Raw genomic sequence first — 14027 nt, 5'->3', positions numbered from 1 at the left:
AGACAGGAAGAACAAAAGTGACGAAACCCTGGTGGCATTCCCTAAGGATGAACTACGTGGCTGTTGGTGTATCAAGAGCATACATGACCCACCCTGTGAGTGCGCACAAGCTCCCGTGGTCAGTGAGAAAAAGAGAAGCCCCAGACCCATGGGACACCTGGGTGGCTCAGTTGGTTAAGCGTCTGCCTTCAGCTCAGGTCATGATCCCAGGGTCCTGAGATTGAGTCCTGCATCAGGCTCCTTGGTCAGTGGGGAGCCTGCTTCTCTCTCTGCCTGCTCTACCTGCTCTCCTTGCTTGTGCTCCTTCACTCTCTCTCTTTACAAAGAAAGAAAGAAAGAAAGAAACAAAGGAAGAAAGAAAAGAAAAGAATAGAAAAAAAAAAAAGAAACGAAACTCCAGACCCATGGTGGAGAGGCCACAGCTGCATGTCTGACTTCCTTCTGCTGCGCTACCCTGACCCTCCACTAAGACACCCTAGACACACAGACAGCTCTAACCAGGGGCTGAGGCCAGAGCTTTCCAACTAGAGCGACTCTGCCTGTGTCTGGAGACCCATTCCAGCCATCCCAGCTGGACCCCAGGGGAGCTGCTCAACAATGCAGAGCCTGGCAGCCCCCCTCAGAGAATGTGCAGCCCAAACCGCCAGCAGAACAGGCGCCCCAGGAAAGGACAAAGACATGAGGGCCCCCAAGAATTCTGAGGGCAAGCAGGAGGGTGACAGTGCTCAGTCCGTCTTGTTTAAGGTAAGGGCCTATTTTTTGGATTTTCCCATTCACCTCCCTGTAACTGATATTCTCGGTTGCACAAAAACAAACGCCAAAACCAAGAGTAAGACCAACAAGTATAAGAAACACAACTTATACTAATGAAAGTGTTCAGTAACCGTTAAGAGGCCTCTGGTCCAAACTGCCAGGGTGAGAAGCTGCCACTGGCAGAGGGCGGCTCACGAGGACCAGAACTGAGGTGCCAGCGGCCACTCGCTCCAAGAGGTGACGTGGCGATCAGAGCCCTAGCCTGAAGGAAGGAGGTCATTTCTTTTCTTTTTTTTTTTTTTTTAAAGATTTTATTTACTTATTTGACAGAGAGATCACAAGCAGGCAGAGAGAGAGGAGGAAGCAGGCTCCCCGCTGAGCAGAGAGCCCGATGCGGGGCTTGATCCCAGGACTCTGAGATCATGACCTGAGCCGAAGGCAGTGGCTTAACCCACTGAGCCACCCAGGCGCCCCGGAAGGAGGTCATTTCTATGGCTCGCCACACCCCCCACCTTCTAGGAGGCCAGGGTTCCTTGTGCTCAGGCGTTATCCCTAGAGGGCACACAGAACCCTTACAGCTTGAGTGTGCTGTGCGTAGGAGCAACACTGTGGCTGCCGGGCTCCCTAATGGAACTGCAGACTCTCCAGACCTCAGAACCTTATCCATGAGGGGCCAAGGGTATGAAGCCAGCAGGCTGTGGCACTGGGGTACTAGAGCAGTCGGCCACGGAAACAACCACTGCCAGACCTTTCGTTTCCAAGGAGACAGACCCCAGCTGGCATGCATACACTCAGGACGTGGCTTGGCTCTGCTGTCCCCAGGCCCGTTTTCAACAGTTCATGTCACTCAGGAGGGATGGGGACAAGGCTGTGAGCAGGTGTCCTGGGCTGCGTGGTGAGCTCCGCTTGCACACTCATGTCCATCTGCACCTACATCAACTTGTCCAGCAGTCACATGATCCTTCTGATGCGAGTTCGACGGGTGGGGGCAGGCTTCAGGATGGCTGGCAGCCTGTGGGAATTCCTGGACTCGACATCCTCTTGTGCCAAGGGCTGAGGCACCAAGATTCCAGGAAGGCCATGTGCCTGCACTACTGCACCATCTGGGGCAGGATGGTTAACCTTGACAGGGGACATCTGCCCATCAACTTTGTCGGACCCATGTCAGGTATCCTACTTCAGTAGTTTCTGGAGTTGCCCCCAGACTTAGTTTGTTCTGTCTCCAACCTCGAGGAAACCAACATAACCTATGTCTCCAACCTGTGTCCAAGACACAACTCATTGTTATAGGTAACAAATATGGGGAAAACATCCACCTTATTACTATTTTTCTGTATTTCCTTATTTTTCTAAACATGGACTACTTATTTAATAGACTAAAAAACACACGCTAACAAGCACTCCTTGAGCATCTCTTGTCTGCCAGCTACTCTCTGCAGACAATCTCTGTCTGAGCCTTGTAACCACCATCAGGAACTTTTCAGAGAAAGAAACCGAGGCCTGAGGAATTCGGGCAGCGCCCACCAGAGGGAACAGGTGGTGGAGGTGGGTTTGAACCGTGGAAGGCCGCGTGGTGCCTGTGGCCGGTGAGGTGAGGCTGAGCTGACCCCCAGGCCTCTGAGCAGCATGATTCTACAAGTCTTAACAAAATCATGTTTGAGGGGTTAAAAGAAACAAGGATTTATCTAGTGTTTCATGTCTCTCAAAATGTTTATAAAACTCCCTCTGTGTTTCTAAAAAAACACAGTTAAGTATTGAAAGGGTAATCAGAAAAAGAACTCTTATTTCCATTTCCATTTACCTGCCATTTCAGTCTCGAAGAACCCAACCAGCGACTGCATGAAAGACAGGACCCACCGGTCTGTGATGTTGGCACTTTCTTTAACTGTGTTCTCGTTGTAGAGGAATTCAGTTTCTTCCTCCTGCGAGGTGACAAGTACTAAAACATTCATCATGCTTAGGGAAAATTACTGTACAGAAACAAACGCTTTAAACCACTTAAACTGTAGGGTGTCTGGGTGGCTCAGTCATTAGCACCTGCCTTCAGCTCAGGTCATGATCTCAGGGTCCTGGGATCGAGCCCCACACTGGGCTCCCTACTCAGCAAGGAGCCTACTTCTTCCTTTCCCACTCACCCCGCTTGTGTTTCCTCTCTCGCTGTATCTCTCTCTGTCAAATAAATAAATAAAATCTAAAAACAAACAGACAAAAAACCCACTTAAAGTGGCCCACAACAGCAATCCACAAAACTCCAGACCAAGTGGCAATTTAAATTACTGATTCTCAGCAGTATTTTCCAAATAAGCTCTAAACTTGGGATATAAAGTACTCAGTTAATGAATTATATTTTTGACTACTCTGAACAGAATTTAGGAAAAATTATTCCTTTGAACCAAAAATGATTATGAGTTGAGAAATATTCCAAAATCTTGTAAGTGTAGGATTTAGTTACTTCAAACCCAATGAAGGAAAGCTAGTAGAGCTGGCTAGGGCTGGATGATTGTCTGCAGACTGAACATGAGCATTAGGAACTAACATCTCTGCTTAAATTGTCCATTTTAACTAGAATGCTCTGTCCCCCTCCTCTTCCCTTTGCAAAACTGTCCTAGTGCTGAAGGTCCACTCCACCTGTCCCCCTTCATGCAGCAGCAACACCAGGCTGGCTGGGCAATGGTTGTGCTGACTCTGGCCCTGATCTGAGAGCCTGATGGTAGAGCCGGCGTCTGACGGCCAAGCCCAGGTGGCCCGTGGTGCTCTGGTGTCCCACAGCAGCAGAGGCCTGGGGAGAGCGCCTGCCCTCCTCAGCTCACAGGGAGAAGCCCACATGGGAGACGAGCCAGAGGTGGCAACAATGGGAACAGCCAGCCTGCCCGAGGGCGACACTCAGCTCATGCCTCCAGCCCATTTCCAGAAAGCATTAACATTGTACGATTAGTCAACAGTAATGTACACAGTGATTCTACTGCAAATTGTTGGACATAAAAAATGAGGGGTATTGGGAGTCTGACCCCAAACGGAGCCCTGAGAGCACAGCCAGGCACATGGGTTTTCAGATGGTGCCTCCCTGGCCATCACACACTTCCACATGTGCCTTCCTCTTTCCCCCTCTAACGGCCCAGTGGAAAGTCTCTCACTTACAGAGTCTGGACCTCGATGTCTCACTGAACACTGTCTGCAGCGGCCTTTACCAGATGTCCCCTCCCTGGGAGTGGTGGGCTCTTCACCCCCACCGCCACCAGCCTTGGTTCCATGAGGGGAGGCCAACAGGGGAGTGGAAGCACCTCCCAGGCAGCTCTCCTTCAGGGGAGGCCCCAGTGTCTCCTAAGGCCAGGGGAGCCTGCCCAGCACCTTCACCAACCACCCCCCCAAGCAATGGCCCTGAGTCCCACCCACAGGGACTGCTGGCAGCACCACCCATGCTCTGGAGCAGACCCAACCCAACCCAGCCTGCTGGGCCCCCACCCCACACCTTCTGCAGCCTCAGGACGTTCTGGATGAAGAAGCGGTAGGCGTTGTACCAAGGGAGCAGCACATCCTTCAAGACATCACGCACACCCTCCTCCTTAAATCGAAGGTTTTCTGCTCTCACCACAGGGGAGTTGATCAGATACAGTCTGGGTTAGGGAGGAACGTTACATGGAAAAGGAATATACAAATTAATACAAGTATTCTTACTAGACATGTTGACACTGCAAACAGCATTTTTTATACAAAAGGCAAGAATTAAGAGATATACAAAAAACCTAAGAATACTCTTAGGTTAATTTAAAACTGACAAAGCTCTTTGTGCAAGAGACCTAGCGAATAACAAAGGGGAGACATAACCCCAGACCAAAATATGGCACTTGACCAACCTAGAAGCACGCCCTGTGGCAGTGTTGGTGTGGGCCTTGGGCAGTGGGGCCTCCTCCCCAGACACCCTGCACAGGCACTGGAGTTCACAAAAGGATCCACCGCAAGTGCTCTGCCAGCACACAGGGGTTCCCAGAGGGAAGAGGCCAGGGACGTCACTAAACATGCTCAGGACAGTCCCCATAGCAGAGAATGATCTGGCTTGGTTGTCAGCAGGGCCGAGGGGCAGGCTAACCACTAACTGGGGGGTAGGACTCCCCCTTAACTGTTCCTAGGTTCAGCTCCTGGGTGTGGTCTCCGTGGCTGCAGCAGGAGGATGCAGGATGTGACCACTGTGGCTCCTTTTGACCCCGACACTTAATGGGCATGACAAGGACTAACATTTCAAGCAGTGCTTCACATTTCTCTCAAAGCTCTTCAGCACGCATTTTCATTTGCCCTAGCATAAATAATCCCCAGATGGCTCTTCCGAGCTATAAGCACAGAAAAGAAATAAATGGCCAACGAGATGAAGAGCCAGGCAAGGGAGTGAGGCTGAAACCCCAGCGGCCAGCCTGGGGGCCACACAGATCCCGGTCCTTAAAACCTCTTGTTCCTGAGAAATATTCTTATTCCTGAGAAACCGCCTTGAGGGTTTGAAGCCAACACCACACCGATTTAACTGTCCCCGTAACAGAGATAAAGTTTCAAATAGCTAATTATGAACTAAATCAGAGGAACATGATTAACAGAACAAGCGAAGCTTCCGTAAAAAGGACATTATGCACAGGGCAGAGCACTGGCTTGTACCTGAGGGCGTCGGCACCATATTTATGGATGATTGAAAGTGGATCCGGATAATTCTTTTTTCGCTTGCTCATTTTTTGACCATCACTTGAAAAACAAAAGGGAGACGCCAATTAAGTAAGTCACCATCACAGCTTATCTTACAACAGTGACAGGTTACTTGCAAAATGGAAGACAGAAATGCAAGTGGGATGAGGGCACAAGTGGCTATTAACACCTGTGAGCTTCCTTCTGAATTCCGCAGTGAAGTCAGTGGAGAAGCTAAGAACATGGGCTCAGCATTTATTCCAGAGAACTGGAAACTTGTATTGATGCAAAAACCTGTAATGGAAGCTCCCAGCTCTATTCAAAGTCAGCGGCCACTGGAAATAACCCCAGGTCCTTCCCCAGCTGAGGGGCGCAGCGGTGGTCACCTGTACCACGGGGCACTGCTCAGCCATCTGGAGGAAGGGACTGAGGACACACCCATCCTGGGAGATCTCCAGGATCCCACTGAGGGGAAAAGCCAGTCTCTAAGGTCATAAGTGGTGTGATTCCATTCACGTTACGTACTTGAAATGACAGAGTTCACAGAGATGGCGAGAGATGAGTGGTGGTTAGGGGCTGGGGCTGAGCATGGAAGGATGGGGGATTACAGAAGAAAAGAGGGGTCCTGGGTTGTTGAAAGACCCAAGCACCTTGACTGTGCTGGTGGACAGGGACCTACACGTGTGGTGTGTGTGTGCAACTGCACACAGCAGTATACAAGTATGCATAAAGTGCAGAGTCTGAGGAGAACAGGGGCCATATCTACAGCCGGCTGTGGTGGTGTTCGGGGGAAACTGGGCAAGCACATAAGGGCTCTCTGCTACTATTTCACAACTGCATGCAAATCTACAATTCAACAAAATTTTCAATTAAAAAAAAAACAAAACAATGGGGTGCCTGGGTAGCTCCGTGGGTTAAAGCCTCTGCCTTCGGCTCAAGTCATGATCCCAGGGTCCTGGGATCAAGCCCCACATCGGGCTCTCTGCTAAGCGGGGAGCCTGCTTCCTCCTCTCTCTCTGCCTGCCTCTCTGCCTACTTGTGATCTCTGTCTGCCAAATAAATAAAATCTTAAAAAAAACAAACCAAAAACCAAAAAAGCAGACTGTCGAGCCAGCTTCCTTGGGTATAAAACATGAAGTTACCATCATTTGCTATGTGACTTTGAGCAAGTTGCTTAATTTTTTTATACCTCAAATTCCTCAAGTGTCAAACTGAGATAAGGAAAGGACTCACTTTGGGGTGCCTGGGTGGCTCAGTGAGTTAAGTGTGTGCCTTTAGTTCAGGTCATGATCCCAGGGTCCTGGGATCGAGCCCCATATCTGGCTCCCTGCTCAGCGGGGAGCCTGCTTCTCCCTCTCCCTCTGCCTGCTGCTCCCCCTGCTCATGTTCTCTCTCTCAAATTAAAATCTTAAAATCTTAAAAAAAGAAAAAAGGAAAGTACCCATCTCAAACAGTTCTGGGGCTTGGATGAGAGAAGACATATAATGTTCACAACATGGTTATCAGGGGCCGTCCTCCCTCAGACAGGATATGAGGCAGGGTAACTGCATACATGTTTTTTCTTAGTTTTATTGATTTGTGTTTTTTCTGTTATAACTATAGCAATAGAAAAAAAAAAAGATTCCCTATGATCCTGGAAACTCTAGAACCCTCAGCTTCTTCATATTAAACAGCGGTTAACAACAATCTTCATTAAAGGGCCGGGCGCACATGAAACCAGTGCTACAGGCACATGCACCTGATCCAATCCCCCACGACAGATGTTCCATCGCCAGCAGCATCACAGGACACACGCCTCCCCCGCCCCCAGCTCCCCATCTTGCCCTTCTCCCTGGGGTGGAGGGTACGTGCAGACGCGCACTGGAGATGAGAAGTGAGCAGGATGGGTGGGATGGAAAGGAAGAGCAGTGAGAAGTGTTAACAGCAGAGGGAAGGAGGAGAGCAGGAATAAAGCTGGGGTGACCCTAAGTTCCTGTATTCACAAAGAATGGCTACGTCCACCCGGACTATGGCTGCCAGAGCAAAGGGGGCCAGGGACCGGGGCTAGTCACAACACAAAGATGTGCACCTGCCTTGCCAGGACGAGCCCGTTCACAATCACATTCCTGAAAGGCGGCTGTCCAAAAAGAGCAGTGGCCAGCACCAGCAGGGTGTAAAACCTGGAAAAAACCCAAGAAGAAGACAGCTCAGCAACAACAGAAAAGGAATCTAAGCATAGGGGAAAAAAAAATCTGTACTTATTTATTGGACTGAATTTCTACTGTAAGTTACACCTCTTAAAAATCACTTACAGCAAAGGTTCTTAATCTGGTAACACATTAGAATCATTTGGGGTGTGCTAAAAAAAATCACATAGGACCGACCACAAAACCAATCAGTTTAGAAAACATAAAATGTGATTTATGGTTAACAAAGACCTGGACCAAGTACTGACCCCCAGCCGCTGAGGACAGTACTGTTCACCTCCTCGGGGGAGACAGCTGGCAGCCACAAGGCAGAAGGGTGACAGTGCTGGCCTTCCTATCAGGACCTCCAGACATGTCAGGCTGCAAATCCAGAGACGTGTGTGGCCTTAGCACAAGGTCACATGGGACAGTCTGATGACAAAAGACACAGACATTCTCACCCAGAAGTCAGAAGGCAGAGACTGTAGGAACACAGATGATGTCTTTGCTCTGCCAGCTGTCACACAGGCTGCTGAGTTGCTGGCTGGCTTGTTCCTAAACCCTACCACCTCCCTGCAGCCGCCCCAGTAAGTGATGCTCTGGTGTCATCTCCAGGCTGACTCTACACTCCCAGAACACGACGGGACATGGACTGATATCCCTTCCTCTGAAGGCAGGTCAGGAGGACTTGGTTGCTAGGACAGGCAGCCCAAGTATGAGGGAAGGGGAGGGAGGCAGCGAGCGCCTACGGACCCACGTGAGGGCTGTTAGATGCAGACAGACATCCCCAGGCTTCAAACGACTTACTGGCAAGGCGTCTTCCCTAAAAAAGGTATTGGACCTGTGCCTAAAGAGAAATGGATTGGATGCTAAAAGGAGCACCTTCTGGAACATTAAGGATGGAATTCAATCAACTTGTCGTATCTACTACACAAGTGTCAAAGCAATGACACCTACTTTCCTTAAACATTTCTGCAACATCACCACTAATTAAAGGAGAATCAAGGAGAAGGTACTGTACCTTCCTCTACTTCAGAAGATGATGACATTGCTTTTAACAGACCAGATAAAACCAATGCCGAAATCCCCCCCCCACCATGGTTTGTCTTTTTCCCCCAGTCTGGATTTTTAGAATGTTAATTGTATAAGAGTAGCCTTAACATCTGAGCACATTTCCAATCAACCTTTAAATTTGTAGCACCCAAGCCATTATCTTGCTTGTACTCATTAAAGTACTCATTAAACATTTGAGTAAATGATTTAAAATGAACAAGCTGAGGGACACCTGGGTGGCTCAGTGGGTTAAAGCCTCAGCCTTTGGCTCAGGTCATGATCCCAGGGTCCTGGGATTAAGCCCCGCATCGGGCTCTCTGCTCAGCAGGGAATCTGCTTCCCCCACTCTCTCTGCCTGCCTCTCTGCCTACTTGTGATCTCTGTCAAATAAATAAAATCTTAAAAAAAAAAAAATGAACAAGCTGAGAACATATATTGTTTTGTGTCACTTAATCTTCAAGTATAACAAATCTATCTACTCCAAAATGTCTATGAAATACTTTAAACTCTAAAATCACAGGTTTACTGTAGTAAAAGATCCCAACTTAAAAGATACTTTACTAGTATACTTGGTGGTAAGGGGGCAGAGGGCAGGAGCAGAGCCTGTCTCGTTTGACACAACCTCTCCAGCACCCAGCTGACAAACGCTGGGTGCTCAGTAAAATATCTGTGAAATCAAATCAGATCAGTAAAATGACCGAAACAAGAACATACCATCCTCTGGTCTGGTCAATGCCTTCGGCAATGAAGTCGGCAGGAAATGCATCGTCAAACTCCCTCTTGTTTTCAAACGGATAATGAACTTGAGCGTAGGGCATGCTGCCGCTCTCGAACCAGCAGTCAAACACTTCAGAGATGCGACGCAACACTCCCTTCCCACAGCGGGAAGGGATGGTCAGATGGTCAATGCTAAGAAACAAGCCAAGCCACACCTATTAATTTCAACCACAAAAGGACTTGCAGTTTAATTGCCAAAAGGAAACACAACACCCTGATGAGATTTCATACTCCTCTGCAAGCAGAAATACTGGCAGTTATCACAGGCCTTTAGAGGCACCGGGGGGCTCAATACGGGGCTTTTTACCAAAGTCGCCCACATCCAAATCAAAGACAGAGGCCACCCTTCCTCAACATGGCATGAGTCATCAATGATGTAATTCAGTAAACCAGTATTTGATTTCTACACGCAGCTCTGTAATCTGCTTCAGAGGCCATGTCGATGCTCTCTGAATGACACAACGAAACCGAATCAACATTTAGAAACTACCTCTCTCTGTGAAGATCAGAGATCTTTGCCCCCGACAGCTCTTCAAGTTCTGCCATCGATCCAATGCATACTACCTGTCAAAGCAAAGTTAAAAAGCAAGAGAACCTCAGAGCAAAAATCACACGGCTTTAATTTACACAGCATTCACACTTAGTTTTAGAAACCTCTGTTCTTCAGGACAGTTGTCACTAACGTGGCTTACACTCACGAAAGGCTGCAGGTCACTGAAGAGGTGAGTGGGCTCCATTCCTCTGCCACCTACCACTGTCTCAGGAGTCCCTACATGAAGAGGACCTAACAGCATCATCTCAACATGCCCCTGCTGAGGGCTTACTAGGTCCAGATCTCTGCCCAGTGTAATCAGTGTAAGTGAAATGCCTATACTGTGACTCTGAGGCATCTCAGTTTCTTCCTGACTGAATTTGACTCCTTGATCAGGAATCTTTCTAAGTTGAAGTTAGAACTAAATTACTGTGCGTGGACCAGATCAAACCAATGAGATCACAAGACATCATGTAGGGTTACGTCCAGACAAGGAGGCTGCCCTCAGCTCAGCTGAGGCCCTGACAGGGTCCCACACTGTGGGGTGGCCCCAGCAGGAGCTGCTGTGGGTTCTCGCCCAGGTGTCTGCTACCTAGGGAACGCCACATCCTCAGCCCTTCTAGTTCAGTCCTAGGAGGCCTGCTGAATTGTCTTTCTTCTATTGCTCACCCCTTTTCTCTCCTTGTGAGTAACTGATGATCAGGCCTGAGAGTCCAGACCTACACCAAGTCATGGCATGTGAAATCCCCCCTCATGGCAGTTAAAAGGGAAGGCTTAAAAAACATTACCAAAGCATTGCCAACCTTGAATTTATAAAACCAGGTGATTGTGTGTATACATATGTATATGGGTCTATGGATGTACCCCCATGGTGGCTTCTGTCCAGCACGTGGGGGTACATCCATAGACCTATATACGTATTTACACACACATGTGGATTCCCTAAGAAAAATACAAATTGCCTTCTTTACTTTTACACAGAGGGAGATTTAAAAAATTGTATTTAATAAAAGTAAAGTAAAAATAAATTTAAAAAAACCTCCCAAATTCTTATTTATATTATTCTAGGAAGGAATAAAGAAAAACGGATGAAATAAGAAAGGGGCAAAGAAAAAAGAAACTACATCCAGATGGACAAATGAAGTGCTTCAGCAAAAATCAACGCGAGAACACAAGGCCCCGTCTCACCTCCTCAAAGTCATCGCTGACCCACAGGGGGATGGGGGTGCCCCAGTATCTGTTTCTGGAAATCGCCCAGTCACGTGCATCTTTCAGCCAATTTCCAAATCGCTTTTCTCGCACAAACTCTGGGACCCTGCGATAGACAGGTCAACAGTCAACGCCTGAGAACATCAGTAAGCAAATCTGTAAATCAGATCTGCATAAATCTTTGCAAAAGCTCTGTGGACCTGCTGCCCTAGAGATGCTGCGCTCACTCCTAGGAGGACGTGCTCTGTGTGGACAGCACAGGACACTCACGGTACTGCACCTATTGTGAATTCAGCCCGGAGATGCTCTGCAACAGGAACCCCACAGCGCACGTGCTTCCCTGCACTGCCCCCAGCTCGGGGATGGCAGCAGCCCTCGACCAGTCACCGTGATGCCAACCACCCTGGCCTCACTCCGACCTAGTCTTCAGGGCGTCCACACAATACTGCTGTTACCGACACTCATTAGCATGGGCTCCCAGCACCCACACAACAGGCTGGGCTATGGATGGCTGATCCGGAGCTGCCTCCTGAGGCTCATGGGGGGGTGTCTCCTGCCATTGCACTCTAAGCTCTGGCAAAGAGGTAATTCCTTAGAAAACAGCTTCTCACCTAACCGCCTCAGCCTACGCCATCCCTCCACCATGATAACCTTCACCCTGCAGCCTCCCCTCCTCTCCTCTCCCCACCAAGCTTAGTCAATCCCATGGCTCCTTATACCCTGAAGTCCAGCTCGGCAGGAAATCTTCCTAAGCAGTAGGCTGGTTAGGGAACCCCCGGCCCCACACATCCTGTTCTTAAGCACCTCAGTTGCGCCCGGCATTACAAAGGTCGGTTTAGGGGCGCCTGGGTGGCTCAGTGGGTTAAAGCCTCTGCCTTCGGCTCAGGTCATGATCCCAGGGTCCTGGGATCGAGCCCCGCATCGGGCTCTCTGTTCAGCGGGAAGCCTGCTTCTCCCTCTCTCTCTCTGCCTGCCTCTCTGCCTACTTGTGATTTCTATCTGTAATTATTCTGTAAATTATTTCTGTAAATTATTCTGTAAATTATTTCTGTAAATTATTCTGTAAATAAATAAAATCTTAAAAAAAAAAAACAAAAAAAAACACAAAGGTCGGTTTATAGGTCTGCACCCTCATGAGGCAACAGCCCAACAGCCCACACCCAGCACTTCACACAGTAGGGCAACTGAAGAGCTTCCTAGGGATAAAAATGAAAAACTGCTTTCTTTTGGAGAAATCAGGGTCAATTTGCTAGAAAGTACAAAAAGCTTGTTCATGGAGCACCTGTGTGGCTCAGCTGGTTGAGTGTCAGCTCAAGTCATGATCTCAGGTTGTGACACTAAGCCGTGCTCAGGGTGGAGCCTCCTTAAGATTCTTCTCTCCTCCCTTTTTCCTCCCCACCCCTGCTTGTGTGTGCACATGCGAGCTCTCTCTCTCAAAGCTATAGTTCGTAGTAGTTCATAATCCTTTCCTTTTACTACTGAGATTCTCCCCATTCTTCCAAAATGAAATGCAGTTTTTAAGTCAGGTTGGGTTCTTGTGGAAGTAAGAAATAGTGATCGCCCTCAGAGCTCTCGGTGAAAAACAGTGTTCCATAATACGCAGATTCAGCCCGACTTTATTCAGCCTCACAGGCTGCAGTAACACCTCCTTGCAGGTCACATACTAGCTGAGCAAGGCTTCTGTCCCACCAGTGCTCACTGGCACAGTCTACCAACTCAGCACGCATCAAAAGCAGGAAGCACATATAGCTTCTGTAGGTAGATTCAAAAATAAACATTTATCCTGAAAATGACTATTATCTAAGGCTAACAGAAAGGCAAAATGCTCCCTCCATTTGCCTTATCTTAGGAAGGATGCTACTTCCTTTAATATTATTTAAATTAATCTGTGGTCCTGAAAACAGACTAAAAGAGAGCTATCAGAATTATTATAATCTGGGAGAAGTGTGAGCACATGACACAGGACCCTGTGAGGACATTCGGCCCCCTGCTCACCAGTAACACAGGTCGTTGTTCCGCAGGAGCTGGTCCACCATGTGCTCCACCCGCACGAACCAGCTGGGCACGGCTTTGTAAATCAGGGGAGTGTCTGACCTGAGGAAGCAAAAATGCAACATGTGGCTGGTCAGGCCGAGGTATCCAGGCACCCACGGTGAGAGCAACTTTTAGTCTCTTACTGACATCACCCCCATCTACTTGGCCTTCTGCTAAAACTCCTTTACTTTCTTTCTTTTTTTTTTTTTTTCAAACATCAATGCCTTGTCCTTGGTCCTGGTCCTCTCCCTCCACAACACCAAGAAGGTAAAAGATTTAAAGAATAAGAAAAAAAATATGGTTCTGCTGGTGTGTGACAGCTGTCTAAGTAAGAAATGACAGCAGCTTCAGCAAGGAGGCAATGTGGGAACAGACTTGATGGCATTGAACATTCCAATTCCATGCACATCTTCACAGCACGATCTCGTATTCTAACTTGTGTCATCTTCTATCTCTCCCCAAGTTCCACTGGGAAATTTTAGAGATATGTCTCATTTTAAAGAAATGTGGCCCTGACACAAAACATCTGTACATGTCGATATTTCCCAGACAAGTGCGGAGGAAAAGAGGAACTATACAAGAGGAATGGAATTCAAGAGGGCAGTTTCCCCACACTAACCGTAAAGCTTACAAATGAGAGGGGGACCGCAGACTGTGGAACGGGCACACATATGGCCCCCACAGGCTAGAAGCTCGAGATGGAAGTCTTCACTTTTTCTCACCTCCAGCAGAAGGGGTAACTGTGAGTGAAGGTGCTGGAGACAAGAAGTCGGCCTTTCTCCTTCAGAGTCCTGATGATGTTTTTGTCAGCATCCTGTTTAAAAAATAAAAATCTGGGG

The 14027-nt window shown here is 48.3% G+C and overlaps 1 protein-coding gene across 6 annotated transcripts in view; it reads right to left on the bottom strand.

The window, feature by feature from the left end:
* IARS1 (isoleucyl-tRNA synthetase 1) overlaps window positions 1-14027 on the bottom strand; it is a 72333-nt gene that overhangs the window by 23356 nt on the left and 34950 nt on the right. For all 6 annotated transcript variants that reach the window (XM_047701192.1, XM_047701197.1, XM_047701191.1 and 3 more), the window contains 9 exons: window positions 13911-14002; window positions 13150-13248; window positions 11134-11260; window positions 9904-9977; window positions 9351-9545; window positions 7491-7577; window positions 5395-5478; window positions 4223-4367; window positions 2555-2675 (listed from right to left, as the gene is read on the bottom strand). In XM_047701192.1, coding sequence (XP_047557148.1) covers window positions 2555-2675; window positions 4223-4367; window positions 5395-5478; window positions 7491-7577; window positions 9351-9545; window positions 9904-9977; window positions 11134-11260; window positions 13150-13248; window positions 13911-14002 — 1024 coding nt within the window. The remainder of the gene's footprint in view (window positions 1-2554; window positions 2676-4222; window positions 4368-5394; window positions 5479-7490; window positions 7578-9350; window positions 9546-9903; window positions 9978-11133; window positions 11261-13149; window positions 13249-13910; window positions 14003-14027) is intronic.

This window comes from Lutra lutra, chromosome 13 (genome assembly GCF_902655055.1).
Source record: "Lutra lutra chromosome 13, mLutLut1.2, whole genome shotgun sequence".
Lineage (NCBI taxonomy): Eukaryota > Metazoa > Chordata > Mammalia > Carnivora > Mustelidae > Lutra > Lutra lutra.
This window is presented reverse-complemented; position numbering and strand designations above follow the sequence as displayed.